This window comes from Atta colombica, unplaced genomic scaffold (assembly GCF_001594045.1).
Source record: "Atta colombica isolate Treedump-2 unplaced genomic scaffold, Acol1.0 scaffold233, whole genome shotgun sequence".
Classification (NCBI taxonomy): Eukaryota; Metazoa; Arthropoda; class Insecta; order Hymenoptera; family Formicidae; genus Atta; species Atta colombica.
The window spans coordinates 456,994-475,364 of NW_017259331.1; the positions used below are offsets into that span (position 1 = coordinate 456,994).

The 18,371-nt window shown below is 30.4% G+C and overlaps 1 protein-coding gene across 1 annotated transcript in view; it reads left to right on the forward strand.

The window, feature by feature from the left end:
- LOC108688493 (adenylate cyclase type 6) overlaps positions 1 to 18,371 on the forward strand; it is a 102,761-nt gene that overhangs the window by 71,922 nt on the left and 12,468 nt on the right. Inside the window, exons 6-11 of the mRNA XM_018194775.1 lie at positions 4,186 to 4,335; positions 11,448 to 11,569; positions 13,076 to 13,168; positions 15,303 to 15,449; positions 16,684 to 16,842; positions 17,104 to 17,352. Of these exons, the coding sequence (XP_018050264.1) occupies positions 4,186 to 4,335; positions 11,448 to 11,569; positions 13,076 to 13,168; positions 15,303 to 15,449; positions 16,684 to 16,842; positions 17,104 to 17,352 (920 nt within the window). The remainder of the gene's footprint in view (positions 1 to 4,185; positions 4,336 to 11,447; positions 11,570 to 13,075; positions 13,169 to 15,302; positions 15,450 to 16,683; positions 16,843 to 17,103; positions 17,353 to 18,371) is intronic.

Here is an 18,371-nt window from a genome sequence, read left to right on the forward strand (position 1 = left end):
ATATTTAGCTTTTGAATACTCTCATAATACTGACAGTATTCCTGGAATTAATCTGAATTGTTTATTAATACTGAAAGAAAAAATTGATTGCTACAACAAGTAGATAGTAAAATATGACATATATATATCGAAATCATATACATGACATTGCGGATAGATTAATGCAACTAAAAATTTACTGCTATAACCAAAAACTGGTTGCTGCAGCTGATTAAAAATGCTATGCCATATTTTACTATCTAAATTGTTGCAGCAATCAATCTTTTCTTTCAGTGTATTTTCCTTTGTAAGAAAATTGCAATAGATTTACCAGATTACGTAGAAGAACATTGCCATAAAGGTCTGCAAAATACTGCCGAAAAATGTAGCTCGTAAAAAGAAAGGATTTCAAGGGTCCAATAACGATCCACAGGTGGTTGCGAATAAATCCGCCCAAGATTACAAATAAGTTATATGGCCACCAAAGCATTTCCACGGAGGATCCGATGATCCCTTTTGAAGATTCATGTAGGACAAGAGGTCGACCCATCGTAGATAGTCGGTGCACTTTCCATGAAGATAGATCAAAGAACGCGCACAATACAAGCCACTGTACAAGGTGTCCCGATAATAACCCATCAGAACTCGGGTTTCATTAGATGGGAAGACCATGCACGTAGGGTTGGTGTAATTGTGTATGCTACAACAAGCCCCTTCGAAACTCTGCAAACTCAACGAGTAGTCCCTTTGATAGAACGCACCCTTTGCCTCGAAATTTTCCTATATTGGTATAAGGAGAGACGAGAAATTTCACTATTATCGTTATTCCGGTAAATCGCAGCTGAAGTTTAACTTCAGCTGTTAATTGCGCAATCATGCTTCAGAGAATCCCGCAGCTAATGTATAATGTTAATGCCTTTGAGTGGAGCTTCATTATATCTCCTGACGCGCGTCTTACATTAACCCTCAAATCAATAAGCAATTGCATAAGCTTCATATTATGCAAAATGAAATCATACATGATGTTTAATATTATTTAGATATCTAAGAATACAGTAAAGATAAAAATATTTAAAAATATATTTATACAATACATTAAATATATTAAATATATAAGTATAATAATTGTAAACAAATTTATTGACTACCTAAATAAAGTCAAATTAAATTCGATAAAGGAATATAAGAGCCATTTGGCTTTTATAAATATAAATAATATATTTAATATCTTTTTTAAACTTTTTAAAGTATAATTTTGTTTAAATTTTTTATAATATAATAGAATTTTGCTTAAAAAAAAAAAAGATAATTTCTTGATATTTATTTTTCAATCGCTTTCATGTTATTTGTTAAAACTGAGAAATTAGTTGATGACTTTCATGTAATAAAAATACTTTAACCTGTAGAAGCCCGGAGGCTCCTTTAGGGACTTGACACTGACGCCATCTTTTTTGCCACTCAACCTCATGACATTGACAAAAAAGTTCTAGCCCTTAAAATAAAAAAGTCAATCAAAAACATGCCAGTCTTCAGAAGATTAATATGCAATTACCTTAAATTGATTAATGTGTCAACGAATTCTAAATTTAAAAAAGAGAAGTTTTTTACTTTTTATTATTTTATCATTTTCCATGCGATCAAATTCTATGGCAAATTCAGCCACTCCATCAAGACATACATAACACTTTTAAGATCTCATTTGCTAAAGAAACGACGAAACTTGAAGAAGGGGAGCGCGCGTGTCAACCTAAAAGTTGAAAAAACAAGTTTCTTCGGGAACTAAGTACATTGTGACGAAGCCTTCACGTATGCCGCAATGAATATTGACAAGAGCTTATTTAAATATTGACCGATACGAGTTTCGTCAGTGTCGATCGAAACGAGGTCTCACGTCGTCGCGTTTCTTTTGATTCCTCCGAAGCCAAGCCATCGATTTTCGCCGCAAAGCCGTCACCCCCTTAAATACCCATCTTGCCATCATAGCGTGAAAAAGAAAGTGAGGGTTGCCGTTAATCCTCTTCCATTTCACATTGTGCTTATTGAATCGTGTAACGAGAGCGCGTTAGGGCTCGAAGTCTAAAAATAAGAGCGATGTCAATCGGGAGCTGAACCCACGCAAGAGATATTTATCAAGAACGAAACACGTGTTTGTCTATCGCTTCCTATTCGAACTTCCTGCACTTTGCGTTGATAATCTATGTACAGATCGCTCAATCTCGCACAATACTAGCTTAAATGTAAGCTCTCAAATAGGGAAAAAGAAGAGAAGAAATAAAGAAAAGACATGTGATTGATGAAGCTATAATAAATTTAACTGAATGATTGTATAACAAATAATTTTGTCAGTTTTATTAATAAATTTTTCACTACCATTTATTTCTTCTTTAATTTCCCTTTTTTCGTAATATTTTAATGCGACATTTAAAAAAATTTGAATAAAAATGAAATATGTGAAATACCACAATTTCTAGCTTATGTCCCCCAAGCTGTGCAATTACAGAGCCACACAATAATGATAATGGAGATTGTTAAAAAATATTTGTAACATTAATAAATCTCTTTTCTTCCATCCTGCTTTCACATTTCGTATTTTCCATATTGCCAAAACCCATATCGCGAAAGCCATTTCTCGTTTTCTTTGCAAAATTTGCAATTTGCGTAAATTCAATTCTACGTCTGCATTGATTTGTATGAATATATTTATCCTATCGATTGCTCGATTCTTTTTGTCATACAATTCACACTGCATTTGACAAGGTCTGTAAATGTCGCAAGTGCATGATACAACGTGCTGGGTGTATATCGCACGTGCATCATTGCAGCTGCACGTGTGTCGCGAGAAAATTTGCCATCAATAAAGCCGACCGAATCGTGAGCAACGTCGACGGCTTACAAAGTCATTCGTACATGCATTCATCGATTGTGGGATTCGCATCGACATGCGTTTTTATCAGCATCGAAAGAGCCGAAGGGCCAAATTGATTCTGATCCGCAAAGGTAGACTTTACACAAATGGTAAAATAAAATCCATCACGCATGTAATATTCGTCAGTCAGTATGGCCCCAAACCAAATATTGTCAAACGTGACAGTGACAAGCGAATTCTGGTTAGCGACAAAAAGTTACAAATATTACCCGTCGAATTAATGCATATGTATATCCTCGGGCTATATTTAACTGTGATTTATCATGAAATTTGATATATATGTTTTATATAACTTAAATAATATAATAGAGAAAAACAACATTAAAAGTACAATTTATTCATTATTCAGCCAGCGGCTGAATCTCATGTTATAATAAATCACAATTATGTTATTGAATTAGCACTCGTATAATCTTGTTTCCTTTGTAATGCTTTTTCCATATCCTTCAAGGCTTGCAAGATTCTTCTTCATCCTTCTTCTTCTCAAGTCTCTTTCCTTTAATCTCCACCTTTCCACTTTTCTCTAATCCAATATTAAACTTTCTCTTCCGACTACGCTCTTTTCTATCCGATCCCCGGCTTATAGTCACTGATCCGGCATTAAAACTCTTCTTAGCAGCCTAGTTCACGAGATCCTCATCTTGTGACACTCATAATCCATTGGTTCTTCCTCATCCTCGTTCATGAGTACGCATACGATTCTTTACAATCAAACAATATCCGCCTCATTGTGGATATTTCTTATGTTTTATGAAGACTGGAAATTATCAATCTTTTAAGAAACATCGCAAGATATTCTAAATTATTAAAATAAAAATATACTTTGTACTTTTTCTTATTAAATTTCTAAAACTGAATATTTAAATCGTTTCTTATGTTTGTAATCTACAAGAAAAAAAAAAATAATTTGAAATATTAAAATACCAAATAAAAATAAATATAAAAAAATACAGAACTATTTTTTTTGAAATCTTTATTTTTTAAAATCTGTTTTCAAAATTTTTTTAAAAACATGTACTATTGTAGTTCATTGTTTCTAATACATTACTTTAGGAATACTTTAAAGCAATATTAGAAAGCATTTGCTTATAAATAATTTCTTAATGTTTAATGTTTTTTAATATTAATAACATTAGACTCTAATTTTCTAAAAACGTGTGGAAGAGCTAACGGCAAATTAATGCAAGATCGAGAGTAATTCGAGATCTAAAACACTAAAAAAATGCTAATCGAATTGAGCTAGCTTGTAGTCTAACAGTACAACTTTATTTCTATTTTAGTTGCTAAGCTCGATCGTGGTAGTCGGCGGGACGAATGTAGCCGGCGCACTGACACATCACCCACGGGAATTGGCGCAAAGACAGGCATTTCTTGAAACCCGACAGTGTGTCGAAGCACGTCTGACCACACAACGAGAGAATCAGCAACAGGTATGCTACTGCATTTGCAGTAAATTCGTATTTGAAGCGAATTAATTGATGTCATTCAATATATAATAAGAACAAATAAATCAAAAAATTAAAAAACAACAAATAAAAACAGAATCGACAATGTTATAAAATTGTTATAATATTGAAATTAATAATTTCAATAATAAAAATTTATAAATATATATTTAATAATTATAAAAATTACTTTCAAAACATAAAAAAATAACAACAACTCTCTAATTATTTTTGCAGCCATTGCGTTTTAGAGAAAGCCTTTCAAATTGAATTTTAGAAAGAAAATTAAAAATCTCCTACGAGTGTACAAAACGAAGAGACTTCTCTCGCGCACAAGCTTCAGATATAATACTCATATATAATAAATATTGCTTGTAATATATAAGTTACTGAGAGATACGTTATTCAGCAAGTCAAAAAAATTAATAAAAAAATAGAAAGATAATACTTTCAACAGAAAAAAATCAGAACTCGTAAAAAATTAAAAAACAAAGCCGATTGTAAAAATTATCTTCTAAACATAAAAAAACAAGAACAAATTTCTTAATTTAAAATTAACAGTTGATATTAATAATAATGGGAGGTCGAAACATCTATTTCAATTTATCAATATTTTTATCATGTAGATTATTAAATTATACATTAAAAATATATATGTCATTTAAATGTTCGATTTTGTTTCAACAATTAATATATATTTTATTATCTCAATTTTAAATTATATATACTTTATTGCAACACAAGTTGTTAGTTTATTGGGTCGTAGCTCTTCATAGCATCTTATTTAATTATTTGAGCTGTTTGTTACTATTTTAATTAAATAAATCTCTTATTATTTTTACGACCATTACGTTTTACAGAAAAACTTTCAAGTTGAATTTTAAAAAGAAAATTAAAAATCTTCTACGAATGTACAAAACAAGGAGACTTTCTTGCGCACAAGCTTCAGGTATAATACTCATATATATATATATAATATTCATATATATATAATAAACATTGCTTCTAATACATAAATTATTGAGAGATATCCAACAAGTCTTAAAAAGAATTAATAAAAACAGCAAAGTAATATTCTCAACATACAGAAAAGATTAGACTTCTAGAAAATTAACTTGACATAAAAATTAAAAGACAACAATGAAACCTAGTTATCCATAAAAAAAGAAAAACAAATAGAATGGAGAGGTACAACGCAATGATTTTTTTCTCCTATATATAACTAATTGTATATATAACTAATTGCATTGTATTGAATTGCAACGTACATTTGTTTGTCATTTAACAAATATTTAATAATCTTATAATAACAAATATAACTATCTCTTTTTATTTCGATATTTTATATCTCTTTCTATAAACTATTCTTGCGGTTTTTTTTTCATAAATAATAAAGAAATATGGTCAACTTAATCTCTATATATTAATAGTAAAGGAAATTATTATATCTAGAGATGTCAAGACAGAGCGATTGAAAGATCCGTTTTAACTTTAGATCCAATAATCTTCTAATCAACATTGCCATGTCATGGAAGTAACGATCATTTCCGCGGCGTAACATTCTACCTGAATCTCGAATAATTGACGCCTTTATTAATTATTAATGACGCCATCAATGTAATAAACCGCACGTGAATGTACAAAGGGGAGTTGTGGCCTATGTTCAGAAACCACGAACATGGCTTGAATATGGCGCCTTAATTACAGTAAATAAACTAAAAATTCTTCACAGAAGATAAAAATTAAAGTTATTCTAAATTTAAATAAAAAAACTTGAAGATACTTTTAACGAGACAGGAAATTTTAATCATCTCTTTAATTATTTTAACGGCAATTTTGTATATTTTCGAAGAAGAAACTGTCACTTAATTCATATTATATAAATATAATATTAGGAAACTAACTATCACATACATTAATGAAGATTATGAAATTTGATTCTTTTCTATATTACACTATATATGTCACAATTTATTGTACAAATTTGGTAAATAAAATTTTTTGAGTTTATGAGTTGTGGTTCAAAAAATAAGAAAAATAAAGATAAAAATTTTCCGTGTCACCGTTAAAATGCACTAAATTACCGTTCTGGTCGCTTTAGATGAAGCACTTTTGCAAAATTCAGACTAAGTGAAAATCATTTGTATATATACATATAAAAAAATTTCAAATAATCATTTTTCTTAAACTGCTTGAGATCTTTTCTTTTTCACAATATAATAATATCGATAAAATTCTAATTGAAGATATTAAATAAAATCGAATTTTAAGATAGCGTGTTAAATAAAAATTATAATCATGAAATTTCGTGAATTTTTCGATTGGATTTTAGCGCTCTCAACAAACAACAATTGAAAATCTACAAAAGTGATTAAAGTAAGTACATCAGATGCTGTAGTCGCATAATAATCACGCGAATTTAATCAATTGCAAAGCTTAAAGATAAAAATGTGCCGCTCTGGATCTCAAACACGCGTATAATATCGTCGGACGCGCGATTAGAAATCTCTTGCACAAAGAATTCAGGGTATGGCGATAACGAATGATTCGATTTGGAGTTCCATTAAAAAATGCGAAAGGATTCGCTCATCAAACATTTCATTATCGTTAAACGTATATAGGTAAACGTATATAGAAAGTATTCAGAATCATTTTGCATTCTTTCATTTCTATAGATTTCCCGATAAATTTGCAATCAAGTTTTCTGCAGCAAAAATTCGAACATCGATTTTGTAGATAAACGCATAATCTTCCATACAATCATATTTGCATTTTTTTAATATCGAATTAATAATATATGTGATGGTATGACATTAAATACGTTTTTTTTAGAATTAGCAAATAACAAAAAAATTACGCTATTTTTAGATATGCAAAAAAAAAGTTTAATAATTGTATTTATATTCCTTCAATAAATGGAGGAATACAATTTTTCACATAAATTATGTATATCTCATATGCAGCATAGCAAATAAAGAGAGAGCAATGTTTTGGAGAGATTTACGTAATAAAAAAAAACTGTGCGCCAGTGAATAAAATTAAACTGCATGTCCATTTTATTGAATCCTTTATTGCCCATCTGAGTGTCGTTTTTAACACTCGGACAATATAAGTATCTATATGGCCTTTGTGGGAATTTTGTCCCGTGAGAGCATGTCAAATGATATTGCATAATTATATTGTTTTACGATATTCGCTCGCTATTCTGTCTCATTGTTTTGTTACAACTTTGGCACTGTGCATATTAAAACAAAAATCTGTGTTAAAAACGAAAAACTGGCCGAAAAACGGTGGCTGGGTGACAAAGCTTCGAGTGAATTTATTTCGCGTGAACGTGTTGTCCAATAGCCAGAAAATAATGGATGAACTATTTTGTCGAGGCACAAGGACTTTAATAAAATAGAGTGCGTCGATTATTCATCAACTATTTTTTTCAACCTACGAATATTTTCAGTCGGTCTTGTTAAAGCATTTCTACCTAACTAAAGTAAACTTTTTTTTAATAACACTTTTTTTTAATAATAATATGCTTCGAAGCAATGTTTCTCTTATTTCTGAAACAAATGAACGAATGTAATGAACAGGCAGCTCTAACTTTGTTATTACTTCATTTCACTACTACTACTATTGCTTCTTCATTTATTACTGCCTTTTCTTTACCAAACATTCTTATTTTTACTTATTCTTTTGATTCGTTACTTTAAATATTTATATAATTCGTTGAGTTGAAACAATAATGACAACTAAAAAATTATCATTTCGGAGTTGTTCATAGAAAAAAAACGATAACATAAAGAAAAAAAAGAAAGAATACGTAAAAAAAAATATATTTTCTAAAATACATAAAATCTTTGGAATCTAACTCTAAAGAGTAAAATCTCACTCTTAAAAATCAACAATTAAGCCACACTTATTAAGACTGGCTCAATTCCTTTATCATTCTTTAGAATTAAATTCTACTCCCACAGATTTTAGAAAGTACTTTTATTCTTTTATAATTAATAAATTGCACTAAATTAAAATTAATATTATAAAATTAATATATTATAAAATATTTTAATAATGTAGAGCATTCAAATTCATTTGTCAGAAAACTTTGTTTTTTAAGTTATATGTTGTAGCAAATAAGCGATATACATATTTTAGGTTTTTTTTATATATTTTTATTTATTTCGTTGTAAAATATATAATAACGTTATCTAGTATAAGCAGCAGAGTTAAATGTTTTTATGTGATATACATCAAAAGAGTTTAAAACATCACGTTTTGTGGCAAGGATCACGATTGGAAATCTCTGATTACAATTTATTTCCAGCGATGTACAAAAAAATAACGAAAACCGAAATAATCGCCGGCAGACTGCGAAGTCTATTAAAGTCCATTAAAGATAGAGTCTTATCGTATATCTCTCGCTCATAATCACGCCGCTGTCGTGACGAGAGAGGCTTTATACTATTAATCAGAAATCCATGAACAGTTGTGATATCAATCGGCTATTGTTCACGCTTGTTCGATCATCCACGGTTTATCCCGCATATGCGACACATCGCCATTCAAGTATGACGTCGAATGTGTGGGTATGCGTTTAATAGCGACGAAACATGTACCGAAACGCTGATGTCTCGTCTCTTTCTCTGATAACCGAGAATGGTTATTGGTAATCGCTTCGATTACCAATAACAACAAGGCAGTTCACATTTGTGCACTGCAGAAGCAGCAATAACAAGAATAATGAGACGCTATTGCGAAAAAAGGAAATAATATATTTGTGCAAATGCAGTTGTCTCCTTCATGTAAATTTCCATGCTCACTGACCGAACATAATACGCAATACCAATTTGTTTATTCTTTTACTTTTATAAGTACACGGAAAAAAATTTTGCTGAAGTAGCTGTAAAAATTCAGCTGGACAAAAATCTGCAAATAATTTTGTGGACCAGCGAAATAATCATGTACAAGAAATAATTATTTACAAAAATTCTAAATTTCCAATCATATTTAGATAATTTTCCAGTCATGTAATTTCCATGTAAAATTACATGAATTTTTTTCAATATAGGACGCTCGAATTTCCTAGAGTGGCAAAACTTTTAAGAGCACTGTGTTCATCATGTTTAAAATTCCTACATTTGAATGTTCCTATATTTTCCAACAATATTATTTTCAGGTCTAGTATATATCTAGCAAAATTTTTAAACACCAATAAATTTTTCTTTCCGTTTACTTATAAAACAGTTATTCTCTTCAATCTAAATTAATATTAAATAAAATACATAATTTATTTTGTTTTTATTCTTTCTTAATTTTTAATTTGGAAAAAACAAAGAGTCACAATTAAACTAGAGCTAAAAATAGCCGATACTAAAGAAATCAATATTGGAGGAATTGACTTAGAGAAGAATGTTAATAAGTAGTCAAAAATAGATTCTCTTCGATTTCCAGGTTTAAAAATATATTTATGACTAATTCTCGAATGACACTTCTGTCGAACTATCATTCATTTAATTCCGCTTAAACAAATGATAACACCAATTAAAGTTATCTTTTATTTATACTTAGTGTTTAATGAAAATTCGCAATTCCTAATCGCTTGTACTTAACTTGTACATCATCGACGAGGCAAATGCATAGCAGCACGATAAAAATAATTGTGAAGCTATAGAATCGGAATCGAACAACGACGTGTCTATATTATGCGGGCTTGCACATCACGATGCAGATTCTAAAAGCGCACACAACTACGTCCGTACATATCGACCATCAATGCGAAGTTTGTCGAACGCGTCGTTGACTTTACCAACACTTGAGAGGTTCTCACGATGTTGACGAGTTCCACGAGTTCAAACAATATACGCCGCTTGATGCATATTTCTCGCACGTGTGTGTTAACGGAGGTCGTGTCAGTTTGATGTACATGATCCCAATGGAATAGCAAAGATTACTACCTATCAGAAGGCTGACTTTTCCGTTTTAACTCGCGATAGCGCGGTGGTTTTCAATCGACAATCGTGAGAATATTAATGAGCGCGCGCAATGTGCTACTTTTCGCGATACCTAATGTCAGATTTCGCGAAAAGATTTCTCGAGATGTCGTGCGTTAAGAAGTACTGTGAAAGTAAATATACAGAAGCATTTACGAACTTCGTGATTCTCTGAACTAAAAAGTTATTTTTATTGCAAGCAAAAGTTGCGTTAAAATTTTGAAAACATGAAATTCACTTGAATCTAAATAATTAACACATTTAGATTCAAATCAGATTTATCATTTAATCGCAATATATGCGTTTGATTTATGAAAATTCTTTTCATTTTTGATCATTTGTAATTCCAGGCAATGTAAAAATTGCGTTATGACAAGTCAATCATTCGGAAAATCTGCGATTAAATTTAAGGAAAGTTCCGACGTATCACATGGATATACCTAACTGCAAGCACGTAACAAGCGTACACGTGTGGATGGAAACCTAGTGGATTAATAAAGCATAGTAGTTATTGAATAACATTTTAGCTCTTGTCTATATTAACCTGCATGTCCTCCAACTAGCCTATCCATTATGATCCTTCATAAAGGATACTTTGAAGATATGAGATTCCATTCCAATAGATTAATTTAATAACATTGCTATTAATCCATTATATCATATAATGTATATAAGAATTTGTTTGATACACAGTATATGTATATACTGATAAATCTAAAAAAATGTTCAATTACTTCAAATTATATTACTTAAAGTAATTGTTTTGACAACATCGCAAGAGAATACAAATGTATCATGTAATTAATGAGACGTATTATAAGAGTAAAATTAATTGAAGAAAATTGCGTTTTAATCATTATATGTAATAACTAATTAATACATTATATATAATTTCACCTACTTTTTGTGTATTTTATATCTAAAGATGATTATTGTATAAATAATAATATATAATAAATTAATAAATTTTTAATTTAATTTTTAATTTATTTTTGATTTATTTTTATTATACCTTTTATATATTTTATTATCTCTATTTATTTTTTGAATGTTTTTAAATTAAGTATAAAAATATTCCCATACCGCGTTAACTATATAATTTAACTTATTTTTCAGGAGAGGCTTTTGCTCAGCGTGTTACCAAGGCATGTCGCCATGGAGATGAAAGCCGATATAGCCGGAAAACCGAAGGACACGATGTTTCACAAAATTTATATTCAAAGACATGAGAACGTCAGGTATGTGATGCCAATGGTCCGCGAACGAATAGCAGCGATTTAAAACGCGCATCGTAAAAAGAAAGTGCCACTTTGGCATTTTGCAAATGAAACTTAACTTCGCTTTGTTATAAAGCTCAAAAGAATTTACATAATTATTTTATACATTATGTCCTCTATGCACTACTTAAACTGAAATTCATAGCAGATTAAACATCATAATCTTTGCTCGCGGCTTTTTACGCTATCGTAAAATTTGCATTTTTTTTGGATTTTAAACTCGTCGTAAAGTATCTCTACGTTTGATCAAACGCAGTCAGTGATGAATCACAAATCAGAAGCACGTACACAGAAAGAACAGTTTTACTGAAATTATTGAAGTATCTGAAAATTTAACTAGATACAGGTCTGAAAATAATTTTGTTGGATCATCAAAATAATTATATAGAACATTCAAATTGGTTGTTAGAATGTTAAAATTTTTCAACATGTGCTTGAATATCTCGCATAATTGTTTCGATTATCTAATAATAAAATTATTTTGAGATCTATAATATCTAGTAATATAGTAAATTTTTAGATACACTAAGGAAAAAAATTAGTCATTTAAATAAATTATTTAGTTGATTAAATTAATTTCTTTGACTTTATTTCTTTCGTTGAAAAATGTAGGTATTTAATTCTCGTTTTACAGCCCGTTTTTACGATATAAATTAACTTTAATCTTGATTTAACTTATTTCTTAATTTTTTATAGTTCTAAAAATTAAAAACAGGTCAAAAAGTAAATTAAATCGAAAAATTAAAATTAATCTATAATACATTGATAAAAATAAACATAAATCAAATATTTAACTTAAATAAAATACATTCTCCTTTAAATACATTCTCCTTCAAAAGAAATAAAGACGAGCTAAATTAATTTAGTCAACAATTTTTTTCTCGGTGTATCTTTTTCAGCAAAATCATTTTTTCCACTTCTTTTATATTTTAGTACAATTTACATCATTATTACAATATTGTATCATGAGATTATTATTAGATACAAATAATTATACAATATCGTGAGCACATTATGCAGTATGTATGAGATGATATGCTTGATCGTCTCATAATGCAGTAAGCAGCGCCAGCTGCTTCAAACTTGACGATTTATCACGGTACAGTGCACGCAATATGATAAGCACACGTGGTTGCATAGAGAGAATTCTGGATTGGTCTGAAGTGGGTTGAGATGTTACATCCAATCTCTCGTATCAGACGTCTCACCAAGCTCGGATCAATCTAACTTAATTCGCAATGAGCAAACATCATGTTCATTTAACTTTATAGAGTTTCAACGAACTTGACAATTTTTCGTCCCTAGTTTCCCCTTTCCTAAATGTTTAACGCGACATTTTCCCGTTTGAGGTAAAGTAATTGCAGAACTGTTGACAAAAGTGCTTATTTAGAAACTATTTATATCAAAAATTAATTTAAAAATTAACTTAATAACTGAAATAACTGACTTTATTATTAAATATTTCAGCATTTTGTTCGCCGATATTTGTGGCTTTACCTCGCTCTCCGATCAATGCACTGCCGAAGAGCTCGTCAGATTGCTCAACGAACTTTTTGCACGGTAAGAAATGATAATAAAATGAAAGAAATATTTTTAATACTAAATCCGTACAAAATGTAAAATCAAGATGGATAAAATTTTTAAAATATGATTGATAAATCTCAAGAAACTCCAAGCTATAAACCAAGCTATTTTATCACAATCATGCATTCAAATCCTCTTTTCTATTTTTATATACTTTATTCAGAAAACGTTTAGAAGCATAACGGATTATTGTGTCCGTGATATACATATATTTCCATCTGTCCGACTCGATCAAAATATAAATTTCTTTCAGTTTCCTTCTTTCATATACAATCCTGTTGTCTCTGATCTCTTGAGTCTTGCAAATATTCTTGTTCTTCCCACACAGAATCTTTTGTACACCAGCGAATACAAATCCCTTTTGAAATCTCGCGGATAGATGATGCTTTGTCAGTTTGACATCAGTTTAACATTAAAATGTATTTACATTTCTCAAACTACGTACACGTTATCGTAAAACTAAATTAACATATCAAAAATTTTTCTTGGTTTTTACTTACAGAAAGATAAAATTGAACTTCAATAATATAAAATATTTTTAAATTCGTAGAAAAACTATATTGATAAAATAATATTTTATGAACATAAAATCAATTTTTATATCTATATTTATTGAAGCTTCGCTTTTTATCTTTAATGAACATTATCAATCTGCTACGTTTGTATCAAGAGTTTCTAAACCCTCTTAACTTTTAAAGCTTTGCTCGTATTCCTTATGTTCTACCAACGCTCGAGTCTTTTGACAGCTACGGATCCGCGTCCCTAGTGACTTTTCGGGTCAATAGGGTGTACTTATCTTACTACCAAGAGGGATTTGCTAAGAGGTCATAAAGACCGCTTTCATTCCTCGCGATAATGCCAGCTTTCATATATCAGTACAGCCAAGATCACTTTCCGGGATTTTGCGAATTTAACACTTTCATCTCTATAAGAGAAGACAGAAATATCCCTTTCGAAAAAAATGCTCGAAAAAAAAATGAGAAACACAAAAACTCAACGTTTAAATATCGTTGAACTTTGTAAAAAATATAAGATGATAATTCTGTAATCTGAGATCATTAAAAAAATTTATATCGTATATATATATATATATATATATATACTGGAATTAAGCAAATTGAATTAACAAACTAACCATCGTAAGATATATTTGTCAAATATATGTGTGTAGTGCTTAAGTGAATTGATTTATGTAACACGACAATATTATAATATCATTATTAAAATAGACTACTATATTACCTCTCAAAGACTTAATGATAATGCGTTAATAATTGAATGATTTAATTACTATTTAAGTCATATGTACGCAACTCCATCGAGACTGTTATTTCCTACGTATCACTAAACTAGATTAACATAATACACGTTACGCGTTATGGGGATTTGGATACGCGTGAAATATTAATATCGCCCTTCTGGCGCTCTGAATTAATTTCGTATAATATGCACCGCGTGGAACGCGACGTTACTGAATATCTAATCTGAATAAACCGATTAGCTCACGGGTTATTAGTGTCCTTACTTTTGTTGACGCGTCATCTCTCTGTCGTTTCAAATTAATTTAACACCGTATCGCATTTACCGCACATAATTTTATTCAGTGTCAAAAAAGGATAGTAGTAGTAATAACATTAGATATTTAGTTAGAAATTCAATTAAAACTTTAGTAAAGAAAACCAATAACAAAGATGAAAAAATAGCATATGTAGCATGCCTATATTCTAGTAAATATTGGTAGATTAACATGCGGTGTTTACGTAACTCTCATTAAATTGGTGTTAATATTAATACTAAGATGTAAATTTAACATGTAGGTTTGAAAAGCCACTGTGATAGTATAAATACAGTTTTAAATGTTAAATCTACACCAAAACAGAGTATAAATATAGGAAAATATTACAAAAGTTGCATGGAGTTAGAGGAAAATAGCGAGTATTTCTATACTTAAATTATGTGTTACGAAACTGATTTCCGCGAAAGTAACTTTTATTGCAAAACCCAAAGCGTAATATTTCCACGAAAATTCCTTTCTGAGGCAAAACTCCAGTCTCAGTAGTTAGGTTTCTTCGATATCATAAATCATTGAATTTTCATAAATATTCCGCAGATTTGACAGGCTAGCTGCTGAGCACCACTGTCTCAGAATAAAGCTCCTTGGAGACTGTTATTATTGCGTTTCTGGACTTCCGGAACCACGGCCAGATCACGCTCACTGTTGTGTAGAAATGGGATTGGACATGATCGATGCCATAACGTAAGTACATTCTTTCATTTCTCATATAAGAACTTTGTCAAGCTTTTATTACATATTTTGTTATCAAAGAACAATATTATTATCTTATATACATGTTGCTTTTTAAAATCAATATATGTGATAATAAATAGCTAAAACATAATCGAGATCTATGTCACGATTCAAAATGTATCCACATTAAAACTATAAAATAGCAAAAAATAAATCTATTACATGTTCCATCAGCAACATTAAAGATCTATGTAATACTCCTTATCCTCATAGTTCGTTTGATAACGTACAAAGGAAACATAAAATAAAAATAACTGAAAATAGAATCTCAAAAGCTGCCGAGGGGAATAAAAATAGATAAATAAAAAGAAGAGAAAGGGAAATGAAAAAGGATAGGAAAGACATGAACTAGCAGATCAAAGTAACATCCGAGCAATAAAGATGCTTTCGTTTAGATCTACGAAACGACCACAGAACTTCCGATGGAGTTGTATCCGTGCGCTACATATCTCGTATTTTGGTTAGTTTCGTATTTTCATAAAATGCGTTTCGTCAAAGAGGAGATTTCCTTGGAGATCACGATATGTATGCTCACGACTGAGGTCGATTCGCATCGTTATGAAAGACTGGTATCTACAAGTCACTGCAAGCAAATGGATTCCTCACGCGTGTTTAAATTTCAATTCAATAATCTCGTCTTAAACTTCACCATATGTTTCTCCTAGTCGAACTTAACTTGTCGGGAAACTCCGCGATCGGAACAGTTGCCCGCAAATAACTATATAACTATATAATTTAATAAATTTAAATTTTCTGCGTTTCAATTTTCTGCGTTTTCCTTCAACATCGGCACGAACTTTCCGGACAACCCAATATTTATACGACAAATACGAATAAATGCGGAAACCAAATACTAAATAAAAAAATATTGAAGAGCAATCATTGTAACTGGAAGAGTAATTATTGTTATTAGCTAACTTTAATAAATTAATTTAAAAAAAGTCAACATTTATTTATTTATTATTTATAAATGTTTCCTTCTTATTTCCATTAATAACGAAAGTACTTCATAACTTTTCCAATACTTGAAGGCTTCAAATACCGAAGTAATCACTAAGTAGACTTAATGGCAAAAAAGTTTGCTTGTTTGTTGTCACAAACAACTTGAAAGATATAGTTATTCATCTGTTACATGGCCTAATGATAGGAGAAACAATAAATTCTCACGTCCGTACCTCCGTAGATTGGTTCGCGAGGTAATGGCCGTAAACGTGAATATGAGAGTTGGTATCCATACGGGCCGAGTTCATTGCGGAGTTCTCGGTCTGAGGAAATGGCAGTTTGATGTTTGGAGCAACGACGTGACTCTAGCCAATTACATGGAAAGCGGAGGTATACCCGGGTGAGTATAAACAATTTTGTTAGTTCTTGACTAACTTGTCCTTTTTACATTAGTCTCGATTGACAATAAATTACATCGATATACTGACATAATTTCTAGTTGCTTTATTTCAATTTGTATAAAACTTTTCGGTCCGTTAAGTACACAATCTTAAATAAAAAAACTATATCGCAAACAAATTGTTCTTGTTAAAAGATATTTTCTTAATATCGAATTATTATGACGAAGTTAATATTTAATCAAAAGTATAATGTTTCGCAGACGTGTGCACATCACGAAAGAAACTTTAGATTGCTTGGGCGAGTATTATGAAGTCGAGGAAGGTCGCGGGGGTGAGAGGAACGCGTACTTAAAAGATCATAATATTAGTACCTACTTGATTGTTCCCGGAGATACATTTAAGGGCAACATAACTAATTCTGGAATACGAAAAACTTTCCCGGCAAACAGTAATGTGTCCAAAGAAATGAGGGTTATGGGCCATGGTTCGCAACACGGAAAACAAACCAAGTAAGAGTTCCTATTAATAAGAGCTGCTTAATTTCTTAATCTTTGATATTAATAAATGTCACGATATTATAATCTTATTGCTTAAATAATGTCCAAAAATTGCCAACATTACGAAATATTCAAATGTTGAGGTAACTCCGGTATATACAAGCGTGCAAGATTTTAATATATTTCATTATAAATGTCAGATATAATATTAAAAAATTATAATAATTATTTGGAATAGGAGCAGTTTAAGGAAATTGTGTAAATTTCAAAATTCCACTCAACTTTTTTACATTTTCCCCTGACTTTTCCATGATCAATTTCAATTTCCCTGATTTCCCAATTTTTCCGGTTTTTCAGGTCTGTGACAACTATGTTCATAGTAAACGAACTATTGTATGTCAGTAAAAATTACTGCCTACTACTATGAAAAAAATATTATAAATCTGAAATATTTATTTTTTTATATTAAAAAATAAATTTTTTGAAATTCTTGCTTTTTTGCCGTATATCCCATAAGAGGAGCGGGGGAGGGGGAGGATATGTACGGCTCATGAAAAATTTACAAATAATGCATATAAATAAGATGTATAATGATACGTTAACTTATAAAATAATGTATTTATAAAGTTTTATTAAGGAATAAGAATAGCAAATATGTATATGAATAAATAATAATTACAATCTTCCCGTTCACTAAAAATTCCGTATATCCCAAATAGATAGGATATACAAGACAACAAATTAAACATAATACGAAAGCAAAGCACTTGTATTTTGCTACACAACATGCTTTACTATTCCTACACTTATATATCATGAAATAACCACTAACTCTTTTACACGTCCTACAGTAATCATTTTATGTAGATGTTGTAATTTATGATGGCGTTACTTATTACAGTGACAATTCAACTCACAATAATTTCATTAATATTAATAGCAAAAAGCTGAAATCAGAACACAATACTAATATAACATAAAGGCATAACAGAATAATTGCGAGAAAATTACCCCCCCCCCCCCCCCCCCCC